The sequence below is a fragment of the Sebastes umbrosus genome, chromosome 3, assembly GCF_015220745.1.
Source record: "Sebastes umbrosus isolate fSebUmb1 chromosome 3, fSebUmb1.pri, whole genome shotgun sequence".
Taxonomy (NCBI): domain Eukaryota; kingdom Metazoa; phylum Chordata; class Actinopteri; order Perciformes; family Sebastidae; genus Sebastes; species Sebastes umbrosus.
In genome coordinates, this window is record NC_051271.1 from 18,385,451 (window position 1) to 18,412,002 (window position 26,552).

General features: G+C 40.8%; 1 protein-coding gene across 1 annotated transcript in view; it reads left to right on the forward strand.

The window, feature by feature from the left end:
• The first annotated feature begins 2,097 nt into the window (after nucleotides 1-2,097).
• Nucleotides 2,098-26,552, forward strand: part of LOC119485880 (noelin-2-like) — a 30,712-nt gene continuing 6,257 nt past the window's right edge. The window contains exons 1-5 of the mRNA XM_037765698.1: nucleotides 2,098-2,666; nucleotides 11,119-11,268; nucleotides 14,225-14,380; nucleotides 21,565-21,784; nucleotides 23,391-23,497. Of these exons, the coding sequence (XP_037621626.1) occupies nucleotides 2,523-2,666; nucleotides 11,119-11,268; nucleotides 14,225-14,380; nucleotides 21,565-21,784; nucleotides 23,391-23,497 (777 nt within the window). The 5' untranslated portion in view covers nucleotides 2,098-2,522. The remainder of the gene's footprint in view (nucleotides 2,667-11,118; nucleotides 11,269-14,224; nucleotides 14,381-21,564; nucleotides 21,785-23,390; nucleotides 23,498-26,552) is intronic.

Below are 26,552 nucleotides of genomic sequence, written 5' to 3' on the forward strand. Positions count from 1 at the left end.
TCGTGGGGCCTCTGGTGATTCCCACCCCTAATATTTACTGTATTTCTCTATCATTTAATTACTATATAGCAAATACAACAAATGTATACGTTTTTATTGTTCGTGCATAGCCCATATAGCGTATTAAAGTAATTATATTTCCTTCCTTTGTTGGTGTATTAATAGTGCTTTTTCTCACGTTCATCAAATGTGCAAGCCCAGTTTGTGGTGAAGACTGTACTTTTCTACTCATTTGATTTTAATAAGATCAGAACAAAAGAAAAAATATGTTCAAAAGAGTTGAAAAGAGGACATTGGTTGATTTTGCAGTTATTATTATTATTTTTAAACATACAGTAGTGGCATCTGTGGGATCCCAAACAATGAGGAAGTGAAGCCAATGTCACAAAAAATAAACAAAGGGTCAATCTAATATTTTGCTGAAGACACCAGATACCTCTTACTGTAGTTTCACAGGTGCTGATTTGTGAACTTGAATCTTTCAGGGCTTATAATTATTTTCATTATAAATTAATCTACCAGTTATTTCATGAATGAATCACTTGGTTCATAAAATGTCAGAAAATAGTGAATAACGGTCGGCCATAAAAAAAATTTGCACTAAAAAATATGCTCCAATCATAACATGGCAAACTGCAGCCCAACAGGCAACAACAGCTGTCAGTGTGTCAGTGTGCTGACTTATGACTTGCTCCAAACTGCATGTGATTATCATAAAGTGGGCATGTTTGTAAAGGGGAGACTCTTGGGTACCCATAGAACCCATTTTCATTTGCATATCTGGAGGTCAGAGGTCAAGGGACCCCTTTGAAAATGACCATGACAGTTTTTTGCTCGCCAAGTTTGGAGCATTATTTAGCCTCACATGACATGATACCAATGGATTCCTTAGGTTTTCTAGTTTCACATGATGTCAGTATCTTCACTCTAGCTTTAAAACTGAGCCCGCTATAACTTCCAAAAGATCAATTGCAAAAGCAAATCCTCACAATTGAGATGCAGGAACCAGAGAATGGTTGACATTTGTAGATGAAAAATTACTTAAAAGATTGATCAACCATCAAAATAGTCAGTTTCACCTCTAAAGTGTTTGCTTTTATTGCATTTTTTTTGTCAGTGTTCAAATTTAAAAGAAAAAAAAAACACTTGATTGAAATGAAATGTGACAAAATAGATAATTCTCAGTGCAGTCAGTATGCAGACTAAAAACAGCTCCGTGGAAAAAAAATGGTCTGTCTCTTCTTGAAGTTTAATCTGCAGTGTCATCTGCAGTTTGATGCATCAGTGCACGCATTGTGTCATTTCCTGATAGTATAAAGTTAAGTATATTAATTTTTTGGTATACTAAATGCAAAAACGGTATATCAGTATATAGTATATACACCACACACTTAGTATGTAGTGTGGAATAGGACCATGGGCAGGTTCGACACACAAACACTACTCTCTACTTTGGTGGCACATTGGCTGGATGTTATTCTGGGAGTTTGTTGCCTCCATGGAAGCGCTGCCGACACAGATCAAATAAAACTTCCCCTGAACATCTTGTACTTCCTCTCAAGTTTTGATCAAATTAAGTGTGAAACAGCTTGTATACAGAGGTTGAACTTGGGACATGGGACCGCTGGGCCACATGGAGGCAGTGTTGCATCAGTTTGTACATGATGAGCACAAACACACACATTCAAACACACACACACACAGACCAGGGACAGGTCAATCTGGAGCATTGTGCTTTCGTGTAGGCGTTTGCATTTAATCAATAGAAAGGCATATAGGGGGGACAGAGAGGAAAAGAAAGACATGTGTGTAAGGATGAAAAGGGAGAATTAGAGGACAGGAGGAAAGGACTATGGGTAGGAAAGGAGACAACAAAGGACAGATAAGGACAGAAAGAGGACAGATATTTAAAGGGTTTTTGTTATCTCACTTCATATTTGATATCATCTTGTTCAAGAGGAGAATGTGCTCATTTGATGAAGAAGTTGAGAGAATAGATGAGAGCATGAATGAGAGGGAGTGTGTCTGGGAGAGAGATGGAGAGAGAGAGAGGGTGGAGGCAGGGAGAGGCAGAGAGTTAGTGGATAAATGAGAGAGCAGCTCTGGCTCAGCCACAGCGTCTTACTGCCAGGCGAAGGAAGCAGTCCAGGAAACACACACACACACAGATCAGTCGGACCTAACCAGCTGTGTCCAGGAGCATCTCCTGCAGCCTGAGCCGAGTGTTGGATGTTTGGACTTGATACGTCTTCACATGGAGGCATCTGGAGCGGCTAGTGCTCCAGGATTTATTCTCTAACCTGTGGCAGAGACTTCAGCAGTGGGACGATCCCGGCTGTGGTTTTTTTTTGGGATTCTAGAGCTGGAAACTCATGAGCGTGCACACCGACGTTTTATACCTGTAGCATCATGTTGTTGATGTTGTGTGTCATGACTGCTGTTAACAGTTTGGACTGTGTGTGAGAAGCAGCCAGAGTTTCTGTTTGTGTGTGTGTTTGGTGCATGAATGTGTGTGTGTCAGGATGAGTGTTCCCATGCTGAAGATTGGCGCGGTGCTCAGCACCATGGCTATGGTAACTAACTGGATGTCCCAGACTCTGCCGTCGCTGGTCGGACTCAATGGAACCGTCATTTCCTCTGAGGGCACACATGAGCGGATCGTCAGTGTATGTATTCTGTGTATACACACTATATACAAACACACTTATATTCCAAAACAAACAGAAAATGCTTTTTTTTGGGTCACTAGAAGCATCTTTCTCTAAATATATGTCAATTTAACGGTACAGAAGATTGTTTTTGTTTTGTTATCTTGTGTTCTTTGTGTGTACACTCACTCACATGTTTCAATCAGCTGTTTTGTACACATCATCACCACACACTCTCTGCGCTTATATAATTGCATAAGCTCTCTAATGTGATAATTCTTTGCGTTTGATTAGAGAAATTGCAGCAAAGCATCCAGGCAATCTAGATTTAGGAGGGAAAAAGGAGTCAAATTTATGGATCGACACATTTCAGGAGCGTTTAGCCTGCATGCAGCAGATATTTGATCTGTTCATTGGTGCAGAAAATAAGGCAAAGTGGGAAAAGAAACAAAAAAAGAGAAGATGTTTAGAGGAGCAGAGTTAGAACAACATTTGAAAAAAAAGCGTGTTGCCAATATGAAGAATAAATAGCACTAATAAATAAATAATATCTTCTGTTTATATGAGTCATAAAGAACACATGTACAGTATGCACCCACTGCTACACACACACACACACACACACACACACATACAAGCAGAGGGGTAATAGGATTGCTCTCTCTCTGACTTAGTGGGGTGATATTTCTCTTGGGGATGGCTGACTCACCCTTGGGACAGCCAGCGATTTGTTGCCCTAGCAACACCCTGGCAACCTCAGACATGTAGATGCTGGACCACTGCACATACAGGTCTCTCAACTCTGTATATAAATTGTGTTTCTGTGTGTGTGTGTGTGTGTGTGTGTGTTTATGTGCGTGCTTAAGCTTTGCATGATTTAGCTTTCTGGCCCGAGAGGCACCTCACAGCTGCTGTGTGGCGGTACTTTGCAAGTTCAGCAAAGTGCATGCAGTCTCCTGCAAGTAGACGCCTACACACAAACAGACACAGACACACTCTACAAAAACACACACAAGAACTGGCTGAGAACTGATGGAGATGTTAGAGGTGCAGTGTTTTGCTACTTCATGCTACATCAGGAGATAGTAGACTCTGAAATCTTAAACTGTTGTGTTCCTGTCAATCAGTTTAATGACGTTTATATACACTATACACATTGTAAGCCAGATCAGAGGTTTCCAACCTTCCACTCGTCATGTTCAAAATTGGATGTTATTCGACACTATTAATTATATAAAAGTGGATGTTATTACAGTATTTTTTTAATGCATTTTGAACAGAAATTGTCTGTTTAGGTTGATTTGGTCAAGGTTATCAATTGAGGCCCTGACACACTAAGCCAAGTTCGGGGCCATTGGTGAGCGTCTGTCGGCCTAGTTTTTGCGACGTCGGCTCTAGTCTGCCCGTGTCGGAGGCTTTTCGGCCGATTTAGCATGTTGAATCGGCGGCGTAGCTCATCAGTGAGAGAAATCACTCTGATTGGCTGTTCAGCTTAAACGAATCAGTGCACGAGAAGAGAAACGGAAATGAGGAAAGCAAGTAAAGTCAAGAGAAGAAGGCTCTTCTCATTTTTCATCTTCATCTCATCTGATCATTCTAATACACAGATATTTTCACAAATACATGGCCATCTAGAATGAAGCTAAGCCGCTTTGTTTCATGTACGTATCATAACAACGTCTTGTATATCAGCTCTCCTCGGTCTTCCTGTTTCCCTTTTCGAGTGATGAATACAGATTACCGCCGCCTGCTGGTGTGGAGAGTTATTTCATCTCAAACAGGCGCAGAATGTGCGTGCTAACTGACCGTCGGCTGTTGTCTTTGCAGTGTGTGTAAGTGCATCTTGTCAGCCAAGACAAAGGTGACATGAGGTGACCTCTCCACGTACCCTCTAGCAGAAAACCTCCCTCGGGTGCAAGTATTGGTTGACGACAATATGTTGACCTTTACACTCGTGCTTTTTATTAAGTATTGCATGTTGTCGTATCTCTTCCACCTCTGTCTCTATCTGCTGTAGTCTTGCAGGAATTTAGCTCTGTTAGCTTTCTCTCTCTCTGTATTTGCACTGATCACAATCAGCTGAGCTGCCTGAGTAGATTTTTATCATTTTTCCCTTGTGTGAAATGAGCCCTTAGGTGCCGTATGTCCTCCTCTGTTTAATTACATCGAACAGTAGGCACAAACGATGCTTATATTCCCATCACATCCACGTCCTCCTGTTCAAAACACCCCTGCCCCCGTCAGCTCCATTGTAAATGGGACTTCAAGGTTACAACACCAAACCCAGCTGATTGATTTATCAGACGTTTCCCTCCAGGCCTCCTCCTCCCCCCTCCCGTACCTCCTCTCGCGTCTCCATCATCCCCGCTTCCTCCTCTGTCGTTATTCTTTTTCAGGGTTTGCAGGGCAGCTTCTCAGACAGATAAATGTGACAGGCTGGTGTGTGTCAGGTTGAGCTCAGCCGTAGCTTTACATTGTTCCGAAATGTTAACACGACTGTAAGTAGGTCAAACTGAAGACCTAGTTAAATCTCGCCCAAAATGAGCTTGCGATTTTGCGTGTTCCCTAATTTAACGTGTTGTGAATTGGGTCCAATGTTTAGACCTCAGGGAATAATTGCTGTCACCTCAGCACTACCTAATGAGGTCCCAAATAACCCCAAAAATTAAAAAAGTAACACGTGTCATTATATAACAACACAGGTGGTATTTTAGAGCTATTGATAAATGTGTCTTGCTGTGTGCTGCAGCCTTGAAAATCACGTCAACAAATGCATCTTGTTCTCATTTAAAAGAAGTGTTTGCACTGTTCTTGCAACTGAATACTTAATTGTGAAATTTAAACACCACTGTATTTATAGAATTTAAATATTTTACTTTGAGAACCACCTATCTGAGTTTACGTGGTCTGAATTTTCAGAAGGTGGTTTCAAGTGGTGCACATTCAAAAAGTAGATTTAAAACCTGCAATAACTGATTTGGCTACTGTACTTGGGGGCAAAGTAAACAAGCTGTAAACACAACACTGACATATTATCACCTTTTAAGTTGATACGGAAAAGCAACATTGGCATTAAATTGGAGTTGTGCCACCTGATGAATTTAAGTACTATTCCCTCTTTTTTTAGCTCTGGCTTTGGTCTCCACCATCTCCTGAGGGAAATATCTGGCTCTTTAGCTGCTAAATGCTCCACTATGTTCACCAGCTAATCGCTAACTGTGTCTATCTGCTGTTTGGTGCTGTGCAGGTAGCGTACGGTCATTTTTTAGATCCTTATAGGCCATTTTCACAGCAGACATTTTGACATGTAATTGCAGGGTAAACACAGATGTAATTGATACAATTAATTATGGTACTATTTAGTATTACAGCCAATCCAGTGAGCCAGCATGCACAATACCATGGCATTGGGCCACCTAAATGGATCAGGGCGGAAATTAATTTCATCAATTACACCTGTGTTTAGCCTGCAATTACATGTCAGAATGGCTGCTGGGAAAATTGTTGAAAACAGCTGCCTGCTGTGGCCGAAAAACACAATACCATGAGAGCGGTGAGTCGTCAATACCATGCTCCCTCAGAGCAACATCTGTGGCTTTGTGTTGTGAGATAAAGCTACACATTTTAGAGTGGCCTGTTATTGTGACCAGCCCAAAGCACACCGGTGTAATAATCATGCTGTTTAATCAGCATCTCGAGATGCCACACGTCAGGTGGATGGACGATCTTGGCAAAGGAGAAGTGCTCACTAACAGGATTTAAACACATTTTTTTTTTTAGAGAAATAAGTGTTTTTTGTGCATAGGAAAAGTCTTTTATTTCAACTCGTGCAAAATGGGAGTGTTGCCTTTGTATTTTGGTTCAGTGTAATTTGCTTCCTTGTTATTCAGGGATCTGTTTTGTCTGAATTAGGGCTGGGCGATAGGGATGAAATAACAATATACATCATGATATAGCATGGTAATTCAGTAAAAAAATACATGGTAAACTATATTTTTGTGAATTAAATACTTGACAAATGAAAAGTACTGAATATTTTCTCATTTTATTAGAACTTAAGTGCAAAATGAAAAAAACTGTTTCAAGTGGCCTAGCCTATATCTTATCTAAACGAAGGGGATTTAATATGATAAAAAAAACAGCTGATAAATGCAGGACAGGTGGCAGACATTAGGGCTGGGCAGTATATCAATAATTTATTGATATTGTGATATGAGACTAGATATCTTCTTAGATTTTGGATTTCGTAATATCGTAATATGGCATAAGTGTTGTGTTTTCCTGGGTTTAAACATTACAGTAAAGTGATGTAATTTTCTATTTATCCAAAATGTCATTGTGTAAATATTTTGTAAAAGCATCAGTAGTCAATCCTACAATACTTATTTGGTGAAAAATATTGTGATATTTGATTTTCTCCATATCGCCCTGCCCTAGCAGACATTAAGGTCCATACTAATTTATACGTACACATCTTGGTCTGAATCCACTGCATGTAATGTAAGGTATATACAGCCTACAGTACATAACATCAGTGATTAGTATATCATTGGTTATAATAAAAGTACAGTTTTTTTTTACTGGTTTTAGACCTGCTTTGTTGACATTCAGTGTCATTGCAATGTACAAGTAATGGACATTTAGTGTGATTGGGTCAAACATTCAAACTAATTGAAAATGCGGCGCTATACATTTAATTATCTGTGTTATCTGGGGGTGTGCACGGCTTCTCCATAGATTATTTTATTCATACGTTAACCGTTGCGTGTCGTACAACAGAGATACTGTTCCTACATAAAAAAGAAGAAGAAAAAAGACACGTTGTGCCGGTCAATGACAACGGATAGCCTGCACTCCAAATATGCCTGTAGTGGGGACCGGTGTGTGGCAAACTTTACTGAAGATTGTTTTCTGGTCTGTGTCTGACTTTCTGTCGAGCTCTTATTATTTTGGTTGGGCTGAGTCTGGGAAAGTTTCTGTGCTCCCTCTGTTGTAGCAAAACAGCTGTTCCCAAATGCAAGGATCAGGACGTAAACCGCCATCCAACTGACGTAAATATTGCCATAATGCAGTTCGGCCGCTGGTTTTTCAACATCACAATATCACACATTTTTTATCTGTTCAAAATGTACCTTGAAGATTTGACAAGTATTTAATACTCTTATGAGCATGGGGGCGAGCAAATATGTTCATTGGGAATCAATTAACAACAAAAAACAATGACAAATATTGTCCAGAAACCCTCACATTTAGCATCCAAAATATGAAATCATAACTGTCAGTGTGCTGACTTGACTATGACTTGCCCCAAACTGCATGTGATGATCATAAAGTGGGCATGTCTGTAAAGGGGAGACTCGTGGGTACCAATAGAACCCGTTTTTATTCACATATCTTGAGGTCAGAGGTCAAAGGACCCCATGCCAGTTTTTCTATGACATAGTAGGTACCAATGGATCCCTTTGGTTTTCTGGTTTCATATAATACCAGTATCACTCTAGCTTTAAAACTGAGCCCGCTACAACCAAAAAATCGCAAAATGCATTAACTCGTTAAAGAAATTAGTGGCGTTAAAATAAATTTGTGTTAACACGTTATTATCTGGTTAACTTTGATAGCCCTAGAAAATACAAATCATTTTAATATCATTTCACGATATACAGTATATCGTCATATGGCCCAGCCCTAGTCTGAACAACAAAGGAGGAAATAAACTAAACCAAAAGTATATTCAAGTAACAAAACGATTTGCTGAAGTCGAATGTTATGGTTATGGTACCAACCACAGTAGAAGCGAAGTTGTGCATTAGTATGGACTGTGAGTAGGGTGAAAATCATTTTTTTTGTTCAGATTTGTGGGCGCTCTGGGGAGCCGGTGACTTCTTGCCAGAGAGAACAGCAGCTCCGGCTGTGGATGCAGAGGGTGGAAACTCTCCAGCTCTGCTGCTAGCTTTCCTGGACACAGGCATGTGGGAGATGTCACAGCGGATTTTAGCTGCAAAATATCTCATTTAGACAGAAGCTCACTATGATGCTGTCAGGTACAATAAAGTGCAAAGGGCATGCACTTTCCTTTTTAACATTAATGGACACTTAGATCACAATATGTGTCACATTATGAGCTCCTGAAATCCTGCTGAGATTTATCAGCAAGATGGAATTAGACAGAAACATTTTTTAAAGGAAAATATTAGTCTACCCTTCTAACTACAGCCTGACCTGAATAACACCCTGAGCAAATGTGTTAGAAAATGCACAAAAGAAACTGCTTCAGTAATATGACTCATTGAGTCCGTTTGAAAAACACCTTTTCATAAAAGACATCAAACATAAAAAAAATAGATAGAACATGTAAACACTTCAAGGTCTGTGAAATATAGCTGTAGCAGTCATTTTCTTTTTGCTTTAAAGAAGCACAGCATGACTCACTGCCTTATTAACGTTAATTATTGTGTCTTTTTTTTGACATTTTCTTAAATGTTTCTTGCACATGTCTCCTATATACTGTACTCCTATAAGGATACTGCATGTGCTCTTTGAACACATACTGTATATGAGTTGTACGCAGCCTGAAGAGAAGCAGGTCCTAAGGGATGTGATTCAGGGCAACATATTCCATAACAGCCTTGCCAGTGTTCATGGAGCGTGTTGTGTTTGCACATGGGTGAAGCACTTTTGATGAATTTACAGTATGTATATCTGAGTGAATTGTCTCATTTTGGTCACAATGGCTGGACAAATAGGGACACATTTAGATTATATAGATCAAATCTAGCTCCAATGTTTTAGAGGTAGCGAGGGGACAAAAAAAATATTTTGAAAAGTGTTTTCCCAGTGGCAATTACAAGCTTGGCAATCATGTTGCACAAGGTATATATTTTCAACAAGTAATGATCATTTTACATACTCTATTAATCTCTTGATTATTTTCTCAGTTAATCATATAATTGTGTCGTCTATAGGATGTCAAAAAAATGACCATTAAGTCAGGTCAATTATATTTATATAACCCAATATCACAATTTCTCAGAGTTCGTGGTGACTTCACATGCCTTGTTTTGTCCACCACCCAAAGATATTTAATTTGAATTTATTGATTTTAAATAAGAGAAAGTAGCAAATTATCATGTTTTAGAAGCTGGAACCAGCGACTTAAAATAACAAATGATCAATTATCAAGACTGCTGACCATTTTACAGATATATTTATTGGCTTATTGCTTTAATTGTTAATCGTTTACTATACATCAGACCGGCAATACGTCATCCAGAGTAGGCTTGCATAGCCACGCCCCCTTTGGGGGAAAACAATCCCGTGTCCCTCAGAGACGGTAACAGAGTAAACAGAAGAAGTTGAAACATGTCTCCAAACTTCTACTATAAACAAACCGGTAATAATAATAATGCTATGCTGAAGAGTTACTGTGTAGTTCGTTGCACCAAAAATAAATCCAGAAACGCTGATCTCAGATTTGTTCCCCTGACTTGTCCTAAAAAAGACATAATAGAGGGGCTTTATGGCTCCAAGCTATAAACCAGACCAGCATCGCGTCATCGCCGAGGCTGCGCTCCAGTTTTGGGGAAATAAACTCACTGTCACAGGAGAGAAAATGTAAAAATGACAAAAAGCTGTTGTGTAGCGGGATAACCGAGGCTTCCACACTGAGATTTGAGGCACATATGATACGTGAATATTCACTGTCAGTGTGATAAATCACTAAATGATGTTGGTGACAGTGACTAGCATGTGAGGCTGCTGCAGTAATACAGTCATACATTAACGTTATAGCAGCATCAAACTGTCGTCTCCAACTAAATCTCAGCCTATAGATCAAACAGTTGTCTATTAACAGGCTGGTTAGTTACAGACAACACTTAGCTTAACATGATTCAATCAGATATGTATAGAAGTCTGGATAAGCAACATCCGACCACTGTGTTGGACGGGGGAAGACTGAAGGGACATGATGGCGATCAACCTTAATTTATAAAGGTATCGCGAACGCTCAGGTTCAGGCAAGGTCGCAAAATAATTATTAGACGTGTTTAAAAGAAACGTTTGTATAACAAGAGATGAATGCATACGAATTTGTCAGAATTACAATCCAAACATACGTCAAATTGCATTGAAGTCTATGAGATCTTCTGTTTTCTATCCCCCAAAAGGGGGCGCGGCCTTGACCTTTTGCAAAGTACCCGTATGTACCAATCTGATGTATAAGACGGTATAAAATCTCACAAGAAAAATGCCATAAGTGGTTAAAGGAGGAATTGTAGATGAATTTTAATTAATTAGTCTTTGATTTAAAAATGTACATCAGGTAGAAAAAAAAAAAGTGCACTATTGACAAAAACAAACAATTAATTCCATAATTTGAATTCAGTTCTACTTTGCTGACCTCCTCCTCTGTTGAATACTGACGTGTTATCCCTGCAGTGACTTCATTAACGCAGAGCTTGTTTGTGTGCAGGGTTTGTACCCGGGCTCAGAGGAGGGCTGGCAGGTCTACAGCACGGCTTCAGATCCTGACGGCAGGTGTGTTTGCACGGTGGTCGCTCCGGCACGAAACCTCTGCAAACGCGACCCTCGGAGTCGACAACTACGCCTGCTGACTGAACAGGTGTGTATGTGTTTGTTTGTCTCTTGACTCTGAGGTGCATCCCTGCATGTTTCAATGGTCAACATTGCGATTCAGCACAGGGGAAAAAGGCAGCGTACTGGAATGAAATATTCACTGGATATCTCTTTGTTTTGACACTTGCGGAAACACACATGAACAGACAGGTTTCACTGACAGATGTATTCCTGATACATCAGTAGCTGTATCCTCTAAAGATTCCCCGTCATTCAACATGTCAAAAGAGTTTAAACTCAAAGGGGAACACTGACAGATGGGTGTGAAAGAAACATGTTGTATATTGCAAAGATGCAGCAGCTCTTTATGAGTATTTGTATGCATGAATGTGTTCACACTGTTTATGCGTGTGTTAATGTGAGGATATGTAACCTGGCTGCGTAAGCACATTTTCTCTCAATGTATATGTGCGTCCTGAGAAAGAAATAAAATTGGTTTGTGACAGAAGTTGATGAATAATTGAACACCATCGGGCCGGCAAACATTTCCCAAAGCATGCACTACTGCAAGGCTCACACATCAGGATACATACATCCCGTGTTCTCGCCAAAATAAAACGATCACATGGCGAGGATTAATAGTAAGAAAAACAGATGAAGACCATCTAAAATAAGTCCTTCCTCTCCTCCCTCCTCGCTCTGTTCCTGTTGGGAGGCTTCAGTATTTATGAATCTTAATTAGCTCAGCGTGTCTCTGGAAGTGACACCTAAATCCTGCTGTGAGTGTGAATGTGTGTGTGTGTATGCATGCGTGTGTTTACGCGTGTTTTGCTTAGATTTTTCCGCCCTAGCATGTGTTACAGTGGGAGATGTGTGGGTGGCTTTTTTTCTTTTTTTGCCTGAGTGTTTGTTTATTTGTTTGCATATCACTTCTGGATATCTGGGTCATTTTTATAATGGATTTTCTTTTTTTTCATGCTTGTTTTTCCCATTCAATATCAAAGGAGATTTGAAGTAGCATTTCAGGGTGGTTAATGAGAAGATGCATGGGAGTGTTTGTTTCTTTAGAGCATAACAGACTCTAGGTGAGAATCTCGTGTTTTAAATGGATCTTATGAGAAGCTTCTTCAAAGAGAAATACTGTATGATCTGTGTGACTTTGCATCATGTTGTTGAGCAAAGGTGGTTCACCCCAAACACAGACGGCACATAACCCAAAAACACATTTTCTCACACCTCTTTTGGTTTCATTTGTCCGTTTTTGAGTCATCTTTCCCTGAGATTTCTGCTGCCTTCCCTTTGAAATTTAGATGGAAGGATTTTTTTTTTTCTGTGGTGCTCACAGCTTTACAAAATATCATCAAAAGTCAGTAGAAATGTGTCCCTCTAGAATAAAGATTACCGTGACATTTGTGCTCCCTAGAGAATGAACCTTAATGACTTTGGTGATCTCTTCTTTCCTTTTAAGGATGACATTTTTAGTTCATAGTGAAATATCTTGACAATTATTGGATGGAGTGCTGTGAAATTTGCGATAATAAATATTCAAGGTTCCCAGGGCAAAAGTATTGAGAACTTTGATGATAATTTCAATTTTCGTTTAGTTCCACCATCAGGTCAACTTTTTAATTTGTATAACACTTTGATTTATGACCGAATACCATAGACTGTGTATAAGAAGTGGACGTAGTCACTGTGATGTCACCTATTGGTTTGTGGACTGCCTTTTTGAAGCCTTGAGTTCGGCATTTTGGCCATCGCCATCATGTTTTTTTGCAACCAGAAGTGACACGAGAGGGTGGAGCCAAGTACCACCGAACACTGAGACATTTTTTAGGTGAACAAAAAGGTTATAATTGACTTTAATGAACTGAAAACACACTGTGAAAGGGTTAAAGTTGTAAGAGGAAAACACAGACAACTCCCAGACCGGACAACGCCGTGGTAGTGACCTGACAATCACAAGGTAGCCACGCCCTAAAGCATACCCTGCTTTATGGTCTATTTGACTCTAAATGGGACCATAATTTACTAAATGAACATCATGCTGTATTAAAGAAGACTTTAAACTAGCGATTGAGACCATAAACTCATGTTTACAATGTTTACTGAGGTAATAAATCAAGTGAGAAGTAGGGTCATTTTCTCATAGACTTCTATACAATCAGACTTCTTTTTGCAACCAGAGGAGTCGCCCCCTGCTGGCTGTTAGAAAGAATGCAAGTTTAAAGTGCTTCAGCATTGGCTTCACTTTTCAGACAGGGAGGTTGCCCACTTCCGAATACCTGCAAAACTAGTGACATTCTCATTAGCCTCAGCTGTACTTTGTATCTAGTGCTAATCAGCAAATGTTTTTCTGCCAACAGGCTAAACCAGGATGATGAACATTATACCTGCTAAACATCAGCATATCAGCATTCAGCTCAAAGCACTGCTGAACTGAAGTACAGCCTCACAGAGCTGCTAGACTCTTAATCTTGTTGATTTGTTGATCACTTACAGTATGTCACACAGCCCTTCTTAGATGCATACACACACAAATCATGTTAGAAATGATCTAAAACTGAAAATATGTAAAGCCTCTGAAGAATAAATAGTCCCTCTGTGTTCTGTGGGTTAGCTAAGGAAACTGGGACAATGTTTCTGGAGAGACACAAAGTTTCTAAATAGAAAATAGCACACGTGAAATTCCATTTTTATCTCTATTGTAATGAGGCGGAAGCAGAAATGTCACAGATGGATATCTCCTGGGCAGATAAAACTATCTGCACGGCTAGATACCGTGAGGGATGCGTAAGAAAATGTGTCTTTTTTGCAATTTTAGGTGAACCAACCCTTTAAATATTCCATCACATCAACACAACAACAGGTGCTTAGAAACAAAGAACAGGTGGCAGTAATCAAACAACAGCCAAAACCAATCATAAGCGTTTCTGGCGAAGCTGGATACTCACAGTAATCACTCATCATATCAACCGTGTGTGTGTGTGTGTTTTTGTCAGGTTCAGAATGTGAGTCAGTCCATGGAGGTGGTAGACCTGCGGACATCCAGAGACCTGCAGTATGTCCGAGACTCTGAGCCGCTGCTGAGAGGAGTGGACGGACGTTTACACACTTACGTCGCCAACCCCCGGACTCTGACGGCTAAAGGCCTGCAGGTAAACACACACACACACACACAGCCAGACGCCCAGACACACACAGTGTAAGACGGTCGCTGTAGGGAACACATAACCTTTGGTGTGAAAACATTGATTTCACGCATGCCAAGCTGAAGTTTTCTGCTTGCACTCAGACACGCGAGCATCTTTCACGAAGGGGACCAAATTTGTCTTGAAGCTGTCAATTCACTGGCTCCATGTCCGCTGTGTAAAAGTGTCACACAGCTTTGTGCAGAAGGTGCCAGCAAAGCTGCAGCATCACTGCACACATTAAGACTTCGAGCTGTCCAAAAAAAAAAAGAGTCTGTCTGGAATGAGTCTCACATTTTAATATTAATGATGAAATTTACATAATATTTACAAACAGAAAAAGCAGAGGGAGTTCATGTCCAACATACGTTTTCTTCAGTTTGGTGTTTTTAAATTTGCAGGAGAGAAGATAAGATGGCTGGATAAGTATTGCCTCTTATTGAAGGGACATCTAAATGTAGTGCACCTCTTAAATTAGGAGTATTAATCTCATCATTGTGTGTTTTTCTGCCATGATGCCGCTGGCAGGCGTCTGTGCCAACAACACACCAGCAGGCAAGTGGAAGATTATCTCAAGAGCTATAAAGAGTGAAAGGCTGTGGATCTGAGGAATGAATGATCCAAACGGTTAAATCAGCTGTGACACTGCTGGTTTAATGTCTGCAATTGGCAGCCTAGGACTCCTAATGACACTGAACTAAAAGGTAGTAAAACCTTGTAAACTGTCTACACCTGCATGTAACTTTCCCAGTTAGCACTGATTTGGGGATATATGTCTTGTTGGACATGTGAAAAGTGGGATAAATATGGGTGAAAAGTGAAAGTTGTTTTTGGATATCTAGGTCTACATTTCAATCTGTAGTTAGGATATGCTTCACATTCAAGTATAGTCATTTTCAACCAAATTTAGACTTAAACTAGATGTCTTTTGATGTGCAAATCACCAAATCAGGGCTTACTGGGTCGCTAAAACATTACACATTAGAATTATTGGCAATGAGTACAGACTAATTTAACTAAAATTGCTTATTCACTTCCTTGTGTTGAGTTGAATTAGATGATGATGATGATGATGATGATACCACTCACATGTATGTGCGATAAATATGAACCCACTGCCAGTTAAATTGAAGCACAGGTGGTTATACCTGCTGGGCATTTCTGCCTGTCACACCTCCGACGGTGCCATTGGGCTGGCTGCAGGGTCGTCAGCCGGGAGCCACCCTTCACTGATGTTTCGCTCCATTAATCCCGGAACATCTCAAGGTGGTGGAGCAGCGACAGGGACGTCTCCCTGCCGCCCCCTGCAGCCAGCCTTAGGACCCTCCTTTTCCCCACGCCTTGTCCTTTCTACGAAGCCAGAGCCAGAAGCTCCCTTGCTCAGCCTCCTCCGCAAGTTCTTTGAGCGCCTTTCTAAGCTTGGAGCCTGTGATCCCCAGGGACCTCAGGAGCCGCTGGGTGGATGTTCCAGCATAGCCTCTGCACCCGACTTCTACTGGACGGGTGACCGCCCTCCATCCTGCTTGAGTGCACTCAGCTGCCAGCTCTGAGTACTTTTCCTTCTTTCTCTCGAAAGCAGCCTCTATCCCCTCTTCCCATGGGACAGTCAGCTCCGCCATGATAACCGTCCTTGTAGGGGTGGACCAGAGCACAATATCTGGCCGAAGGGATGTTGGTGTTACTTCATGCAGGAACTTTAACTGCTGGTCAAGGTCAGCTCTCATATTCCACTTGCCTCCAAGACACAGGAGAGACCGCCCCTTTGCACTGCTGCTCTGGCCTTTGCCCCCTTGCTGAACAAACTGGATCAGCCGCTGAGATGTTGCTGGGCTGGCCTTGTTTACCTCCAGCCTGCGTGTCTCCAGGATTTCGGCTAGCTTACGCAGCACCCGGTCGTGGTGCCATCTGTACCGGCCCTGCGCTAGCGCTGCCTTGCATCCAGAGAGGATGTGCCGCAAGGTGGGGTCTTTGGAGTTGCAGAGTTGGCAGGTCTCCTCTGTGCCATACCAGAGGTGAAGATTCCGGGGACTGGGAAGGGTGTCATATGTGGCCCTGATCAGGAAACTCAGCCTTGCTTGGGGCATCTTGAATTGCGGCTTGTTCTTTGTGGGATGTAGTAGATGACTATACCGCGAGCATCGAGTACAAATATTAATTGCCACGTTATTTTTTCAAGCCGTCGGCATGAGATTCGCTTTGGCGTTTTGCTTCTCCTGCGGCTCTCTCCCTCTCACAGACACACTCTCCTGGGCGAATGTGGCGTTTGAGCATGGATGTGCGTATGTGTTTTTGTATCTGGGGGGAGCAGGGATCAGGAAAAGAGCCAGGAGAGAGCGGAAGAAATTGAGCGCCAAATCGAGTTTATATGTGTCGGAAAAGGTGATGGAAGATGCCAGACTCCACTATCAAACTATTCCCCACGTTGTTTTGTGTACACACACACGTGTATACAGTGTACTAGGCATTATGATAAGAGCGTTTAAGAATTGGCTTCAAAATAAAAGCGACCTAGAACTGGCTGCAAGAGTGATCTTCCGGTGATTTATGTGGATCTCACATACATTCTATAAGCCAGTCAGTCTGTCAATAATAAAAAAGATTTATATATAATAAATAAATACAATTAATGATAATTAAAAAAGCACCTCTAAATCTCACTGATTAACACGTTATATCTCGTTTAATCCGTACAAAAGCTAAAGTGTGAAAACAATGTGCTGTTGTGCATCAGACTGTTTCCTGACCGGGAGCAGCGACTTCCTGGAGTCTCCGTTGGTTAAACTAACCGGTTATTGACCGTATAAGCGCTTCTTGCCTTTTCTGCAAAATAATGAATAAACGTCTTTCCCAAAATTTTCTTATAACTAACTTTAAAATACCAAACAGCAAACAAAGCACATATTAATTTAAAAATATAATTAAAAGCTCATTAATCCAACATTATAGAATAATATATAAAATATTTAAAAGCTTGAGATGTTATATGAACCGGACAATGGTTCCATTGGAGATCCACAAACAAACAACAAACAAACAAACAAACACACACACACACACACACATACACTATCCCTTACTTCCCCAAATAGAGAGCATTTCCGCCTCCCCATAAATCCATTCTGCCTTTCATCTTTTGCCGAGCATCTTCTTAACAACATCACAGGGCTCTGGGGTCTGTTTTTAAGTTTTTATGCAGTTAGCTTGCGTGTGTGTGTGTGTGTGTGTGTGTGTACGCTTGTTGCTCCTTTGGGGTTTTCACAGTCATAAGCTTTTGCTTTTGCACTGAGAGGCAGAACTGGTGAATATTTATGCGATGTGCAGCTACAGTAAGTTTATCAATAACTAAACAGTATTTTTATCCCTTGGGGGGGAAGGCAACAAGGGAGAAGGAGAAGAGGAGGTCAAACAGAGAGATTAAGACGGACTGATAGGTGGAGGGCTTCAGAGATGGAGGAGCAAGAGGGGGGGAATATATAGAAAAAGATGGCTTATTGCATATTACCATTTTCCCCCGTTGGGAGGTTGGGATGAGAGTATTAAGCAAAGGGAAGTAAGAGGGGAGGGAGGTAAAGGTTAGGCAGAGAGAGGGGGAGACATAAAAGAGTAAAGCAGGAGGGGAGGGATTAGAGAGAGATGAAGATGAAGGAGGACACATGGCAGGGGAGGGATTAGCCAGGTTAAGTATTTAATATCTAACAGGCCATGACATTTTCAGCATTTTGCCAAATTTGATTATATTAAAGGGCGGGTCCATTATTATTATTATTATTTTTTTTAGGTTTTTATATCATGCTGTAGCTTCACAGTGGTGTTCCTTATGTATTCAAATCCTTAAATGCAAAGTTTGGTTGAAGTATGTATTTTCCCACATGACCTTGCGTAGGTTTCTGCATGATGCTGCTGCTACATACTGTATATATACCCTTATCTTTATTGCCTACAGTAACTTAGATGGCGGTCAACATGCTTCCAGTTTGGAGAAGCAGACAGGAGTACCGGCACAGAAGAACAGCAATGTACCTCTGTGTGGACGCTACGTTAGTTCGGATACGAAAGTCACACAATAACAAAAACAAACTAACCGATCGATGCAGAGGTAGACCAAATACTCCTGTGTACTGCGAGGCAAAATGACTGTTTTTGTGAATGGAGTCTGGTGGCTTTGCAGACAGCGATATAACGGCTTCAGTTCCTGGTTGAAAAGGGTTGATTGATTTTTTTAGGTGGCTAAAATACGTTTTTCTGCTGCTCCCGTCCACAGCTGCTTTAACTCGCCATCAGACAGCCCTTTCCAACGGAGAACTGAAATGTTATATCGACTCAGCTAGTGCTAGCGTTCACATTATTCATAACCTTATTTTGATGAGCTTGCTTTGGTAACCTACATCACTGCTTTTTGCTAACGGCTGAGTGGGCGTTACCATTTGAAAAAAACGGAAAAGAACACAGATGGACCCACCCTTAATTAAATTTACAATTATATTCAAATAATGATGCCAATACCAATCAGTGAGGATGAGGCGGGCGAATTTAATGTCAACCCAGGCAATCGCAGAATTTTCACACTATTCCCTCATGGCATGTAAAAATTGTATGCCAGAAAAGCTTTGTAAAATGTTTTGAAGTGATGTTGAAAAAGTATTTAGGTCCTGATTTGAAGATAGCAGGGGATGGATTAGACTCATAAAGCGTTTGACTGACTGCCAAGTCTGTTTCCTGGATGTGTCGTTGTGTTTGTGTGCGGGGGTGTGAGATGTTCTGACGAGATGATAAGGTTTTTGTCTTCGCTTTTGACACTTCTTTTAATCCTCCTCTTTTTTTTCCATATCAAATCCAGCTCCTCTCGACACACAGCAAACAGTTTTTTTGGGGGGGATTTTAGGGTGAAACGAGATCCAAGTGTCGAGACTGAAACAGAGAAATGAAAGGGGAATTTTAGGAAAATCCTTTATCCTCCTGCTGCGTCACACAGAGTCATGTGACATACATATCATGCATGTGCTAAATATTAATCTTTCTTCAAGCTGATTGCAGGAAAACGTTCTCTTCTCTCCATCCACAGCGGCTCAAATTTAGCCCGACAATATTGAAAAGATAAATCTTCAGTCAAAGAAAAAGCTGTCTTTAGCTGCTGATGGGAGGCCAAAGTGCAATAAAAGATGTATCTCTCCATTTTATGTTGCTTATCTGGGTCGCAGTGCCTGCAAACTGTGCACAGTAATCCAGACGTACTTTCCTCCAGCCACATCTTCCATCTCCTCCTGTGGGATTGTGAGGCGTTCCCAAGCCAGATGGGATATGTCGTCCCTCCAGCATTTTCTGGGGGCGCTTTCCATTTGGCTAACGTGGCTCCTCGCTTCCCTCACTCACCAGCTCTTCCTTGGGAGAGACAGGGGTGAGGAAGAGACGCGAGGATGGAGACGGCAATTACTCATGATGGACAGCATCTCATCTGTCAAATGTGCAGAGATAATTAAGCGGGAAAAAAGTACAAAAGGGGTTCGCACACCCAAATCAATTAGATTTTTCCTTTCAGTTTTCAATGTGAAACTTGACACACATAACGTTATGCACGTACGCTAGTCCTTCAGTTTCACATTTAAATCATTTGAACCTTTCACCAACAATGAGTGTCAATCAACGTATCCGCAACAGATACACCCTACCTGTGGTTAGACATGCCTCACACTCAAGAAAGCTAAATTATCTGCATATTTTCCCCCTCTGCTGAATTTTGACATTGAAAACTGAATAAAAGGAATATTGATTTGGTTGTGGGAACCCTTTTTGTAATTTTTTTAAATGATTTAGTGAGGATTAAAAGAAAAACACGATGACTGCTGCTCCAATACTGATAATACTGCAATAGAAATAACACCAATAGACTCTGTAATCCCATGTACTTCAACATCCACTCCTTTATTACAGTTTGCATACTGGTTTTTGTTAGGAAGTTAAACAGGTCATAATTCCTTCTCTATTATCTATTTTATATTGCTGTGAAAAAAATATCCTTCAAACAATTGGATTTATTCCAGTTTCTTGCCAAAAACTACATTTTACAAGATTACATTTGAACACATCATGATAATGTGAGAATTTACCTTCGCCCAATACTCATGTTTTCTGAATAGAGCCTTAATCACAATGTGAATGAATGGCACCTCCTGTTAAGCTCTCGTCCTGCAGATTTCAACACAGTGTTATTGTACACAATGCAGCATTATCAGGAACAAAAAATAGGATGCGTCCCCTTCTCTTTTATCGGAGAAGGTGCTTAGATAGTGAGATTAACAGTCTACCTACTCTACCTACTGCAGCATTTTTCTTCATGAAATAACAATTGATTGTTCTATTCATTTTGAAGTACCGGTATGTTTTATGGTTTCGTTTCCTGAGAAGGAGTACAGACATACACACACACACAGACAGACCTGCTAAATGTCTGGTGCACTGGTGCACCAACTGAAAATATTTAGTTGCACTTGACAGATTTTTGTTCGCATATGCGAAGAAAATAAAACTGGCTGATGAAGAAAAAGGAAACAAAGTTGCAAGAGAATTTTTATGATTCATTCATCATTCAGATTATACACACAACTAATCATTTTTATTTTATGATTAACGAATAACAGAGCTATCGTTGGTGCTTTTATTCCTGTTTCCACAAGTAGTTTGTCTAATCTACAATATTTAAATCATGCTGTAACATACATTTTAGAGTAACGCTGTTTCCACAACAGACCGAATGTCCTTCTCTTCGTCCCCTGTCAGATCAGCTGACTAATCACTAAACAGATTCCCATTGAAATACACCTAGAATACACCTGTGGTTCCTGTGGAAGCCTCCTCTCTCCTCACTCCATCAGTTTCCGGATCACAGGCTGCAGGACGGAGGAGTGAGGACAGGAAAAGGCATAACTAGCTGAATGGAAAGCACCTTGAGTCTATTCTGGGGTCTGTTCATCCACAGGGAAGTAGTCACACTCTGAGGGCGTCCTGACCAGACACATAAACTACCTCAGTTGGCTGTGAAAGAGCAGTGGCTTTACTCTGAGCTCCCTCGCCCTAAAGAGAGAGAGTTACATTAGTGTGGACAAATCCATCTTCTCTCTAACGCATTTCCCTTCCTGTCTTTCTTGCACCCACAGGAGTTAAAGGGCCAGATGTCTCAGCTACGACCCCTTCTGTCCGTGGTCGAGCAGTACAGATTGGACCTGCAGACGCTGGCCACCCTTCGACTGGAGCTCCTTAACCTGTCAATCATCCTGACAGCCATTCAGGAAGAGATCGGAGCGTACGACTATGAGGAGCTCCAGCAGAGAGTTTTACTGCTGGAGACCAGGCTACACAGCTGCATGAACAAACTCGGTATGTGCTGGATGGACAGTAATACTCAGTAATACACAGAAAAATATTACTTTTACTGCCTTCAATTAAGTCATGAGGTTATATAGGAAAGTCAAGGACGTGAAATGTCTGGCATTCAAGTAGTTTAAAGGGGCACGCCAGATTATTCACATGGAGACGAGTCTATTTTCCCGAGTACTCAGCCTGTGAAAATAGTTGTATAATCCATTTTGTGGCTCTGGAGGGAGCCTTGAAATTGTTAAAAGAAAACCAGCGTTGCGGACTAGGGCAGTGAGGTTTGAAATATGTGGACATCTAACAGTAAGGATATCTCGGCCTCTGCTTTACCAACTTTTGAAGGTTCCTTTTTAAACATGTTTCTTACAAGTCCGCCTTTTCCTCAAACTTCCACCTCTCAAAAACACATTTCTTTCGAAGTTAAAAAATTTCATTTTATTGAATAGACTTCATGACGTGTTGATAAATTGAATAGAGACTTGTGGCAGGCGATGGTTGATCATAAACAAAAAGGCCAGATGACCTTGAAAGGCAACATCGCTCACTCCAAACTCAACACATATTGTTACTCCACTTCCATAATCTTCACTATTTGCTTACTGCAAATATGAAATATGAGGGGTGGAAGTAACAAAGATGAAATGATAACAATGGAAGTGATGGGATATGCATGTGAAATGAAAAATGGAGTGATAAATTACAAAGTGATTTGATTAATGTAAAGCTGATTTGTCTAAAACAGTCGTGATATGATGAAAACAGAGCAGTGTTTCATCATTTTCACCATCTTACATTCATCATTCACGCCCACACAGTGAACCGCACTCTAGACGTCAAGCAGACATTTGCCTGCATGTAGTCAGTGGGCGTGGTTTTTGATGGACATTTTGGGGCGGAAGTGACAGAAATTGCGTGCCGTAAACGATAAATGTCAGTTGGGTGCTGTGAATGATGAATTGTCGACAGTTGATTATCAGAGCAACACTGTCTCAAATAAAATGTCAATCAAGTTTATCAAATCAATTGACAATTTATCACTATTTTTCAGTTTGCATACATTTTCATCAATTCCCCTTTCTTCAGTTATTATTTGTTACTTCCACCGTGGAGGCCACTTTCCTTAAATGATAAATACCAATGTTGTGTTGTGAATGACGAATGTAAGATGGTGAAAATGATGAAAACGTGGCTCTGTTTTCATCACGTCACGACTGTTTTATTTAAATCGGCTTTAAATTAATCAAATCGATTGATAATTCATCAATCCATTTTTCATTTCACATCAATTTTTATGGCTCCATTTCTTAATTTGCATCCATTTTTATCACATCCATTTTTGTTATTTCCACCCCTCATAATAAAACTTGCTATTTTTTTAAATCGTGAGTTCAGATTTAACTCGTAATGTTTATTTGTTTATTTGTTTTGCACAATTTAAGACTATACAAAATTAAAAAAAAAAAAAAAAAAAGAATAATATACAGTGCAGGAAGAGGCAAAAAACCCACTGGGCTTATCTGAAGCCTCCACCTAGAGACACGATTAATATAAAGAAATAATATGACTACATAATAGTGATAACATTGATATGCCCATCCTTTGTTGACAGGTTGTGGTCGTCTGACGGCAGTTAGCAGCCCAATCACCGTGAGAGCCTCGGGGTCCCGATTTGGCTCCTGGATGACTGATGCCATGATTCCCAGCTCTGACAGCAGGGTAGGTGTACAGTGTGTACGTGTATGTATGTGTACATGACAAGTGAAGCAGGTGTTATGAATGTTGTCATAGGGTAGTTAAGCTCTATATGTTTTCTTTATGTATTTCTTTCTGTCTTTCTGCCTTATTTCCAAAATGACTCCAGTGTGCACTTTGTCTTCACTCACACACACTGTTCGGCGAGCGCACATTAAACTAGTTGTCAAGGCGACTGTCTCCCAGTTGCCAGGTGTGATTTATATCGCCATGGTGACCCTTGCCTGTTCCCTATTAGAGCTTCTCCCTGGTGATGAGAAGGAGCTACACACAGCAGCAGTATCCCAGTTATTGCTTCCTGTCTCCCAGTTACCAGTGTGACTGTTTCAGTTATGGTTTGGGGCTCGTTCCTGGTCCCAGTGACTGTTTGCATATTTGTCCAAAGAATAGGAAGCTTTTTCTGTTTCTGTCTGTTAATGCTGTTTACTAAACAAATCCAGTACATTTCTTTCTGGATTTGTATTATAAACAGTCAAAGACAGAGAAACTATAAAAAGCTGTAATCTGCTGAAATCACTTTTATCGTGTTTTTTTTCTTCGAGCTTAAAGGAACCCTGTGGATTTCTCTTGTAAACAAACTTATGTTTACATTTTCTTTAGTAAAATGCTCTGTGTGTTTCCTTGAGGCCTGACAGATGCGTCGGATGCATTTCCTTCCTCCATAAAACATTTGCAGAGCTTAAGTAGATTTTCTTTAATGTTTTCAAACTTGCATTAACCAGTTTGATTCTCAAAGTACGGTTCGGGGACCCCCAGGAGTCAGTGGTACTCCGTGAAAAGCCTTCAGTTTCATTCATTTAAATTATCATGATATAAAAAAAAAACAGAAGGCTTCATAGTTCAACAAATAGTATTTTCATTTAATTATAATCTAATGAATTGTATATTATTTAGCCTGTGTATGCACTAATGCTGTGTTGGCACTATTAGCGAAATCAAAACATTCTACAAGTCATTTTTAGGGCTGTCAAAGTAAATGCTTTTCATGCCGCTAATTTCTTTAAAGCATTAACGCAACTGCCGATTTTTAGGTTGTAGCGGGGTCAGTATGACCAACCATATTATACAAGTGACAAGCTATCGCAAAGGAGGTTTAATAATGCTCCAAACTTGCACTAAATTTTGGAGAGGAAAAACTGTCATGGCCATTTTTAAAGGGGTCCCTTGACCTCTGACCTCAAGATATGTGAATAAAATGGGTTCTATGGGTACCAACGAGTCTCCCCTTTACAGACACGCCCACTTTATGATAATCACATGCAGTTTGGGGCAAGTCATAATCAAGTCAGCACACTGACACACTGACAGCTGTTGTTGCCTGTTGGGCTGCAGTTTGCCATGTTATGATTTGAGCATATTTTTTATGCTAAATGCAGTCAGTACCTGTGAGGGTTTCTGGACAATATGTGTCATTGTTTTGACATACATTTGCATAAAGCAGCATATTTGCCCACTCCCATGTCGATAAGAGTATTAAATACTTGACAAATCTCCCTTTATGTCCCGTTCATTCCAATGAAAGTCGCTCACTGGGCACATACAATGAAAAGGTGGTCTCTTCTCAACAACAGGATTTTTTTTTCTCTCAAGAAATACAGATATAAAACAGTGATATCGGTGAATGCTTCTAGCAAGGACAAGCAGGTGACCTTGGCAGCCTTTGATATTTCATAAGGTCATGATTGTAAGGTTGCGGATATTGAGTGTCAGAAACATCACCTACCTACTGGCAAAAAAAAAGAAATTATATTTTGTTTTAAAATTGTATTAAATCATATAAAATCATATTAATCCATTAGTGAATTTCAAGGCTGGACAACCTGCATCTTTTCAGTTAAAGCTTAGTGGAACTAGTGCCACACACACACACACAGACACACACACACACACGCACACACACACACACACACACTGTAAGTCATTCTCATACATCCTTTGGTATCCATGACTACAGTGTCTGCACAGGGTCCCAGTTTGGCATTTATGAATTCTTCATTAGCTCATCAGTGTGTGTGAATGTGTGTGCACCCATTGTACTTTACACACTCACACACTCACACACTTATGCACACACCTGTCGCCGTCTTTGAGAACAGCTGCTGAGGTGTGGATCTCCCCTGATCTGTCAAGATGTCTCTGCTGATAGTGTGAGAGGGAGAGAAAGGATGAGAGAGACATGCAGCAAGGAGCGAGAGAGAGAGAGAGAGAATGGGGCCTGTTGGTGAAGAGTTGTGAAGCAGGGCCAGGAGACAGGGAAATGAAAAAGGGGGTGGACAGAAGGAGGAAGAAACGAAGAGAGTAGCGGGGAAGAGAGAGAAGGTTGATCAAAAGAGCAACAGTCAGGACAGACATGCAGGATGGTATGAAGGAAGCACGGGAGGCGATGAGAAAGGAAAAACAAGAGGAAGAGGGGAAAAGAGGTCAAGACATGTTGCAGTAGACATTAAAGATAGGATTGTTTTTGTTTTATTCTTAAGATTCACTGGTTGCTGTAATCATTCTTCTTCTCCTTACTAACCGTGAAGCGATCCCTTCCTAGCGTAAAGGCCCAGACACACCGAGCCAACATCCAAGAACTAGCGGCCAACTGTTGCGTCGCCATTATCTTGGCTGACAAGTTGCATTTGAACACACCGCAAAGACTACAGCTGACGGCCAGTTAGCGCGTACGTTCTGCCCCTGCTTGAGATGAAATAACTCTCCACACCAGCAGGCAGCGGTAGTCTGTATACGTCATTCAAAAAAGGGAACCGGAAGACCGAGGACTGCGAATATACAAGCTGTTGTTATGATACGTACAGGAAACAAAGCGGCGTCTGACGACCATTTTCACACCACACTCACTCACCACTTAGCTTCATTAACTCTAGAAATACGGGACAACATCCTTGTTTCGTGTTTTATTTTTTACAATAGTTCAGCTGAAGATGATATGAGGCTTCAGGAGTCTGAGTTAGATATATCAAGTATCAAATCTCCCTTTAAGGTACATTTTAAACAGATAGAAAATGTGCGATTA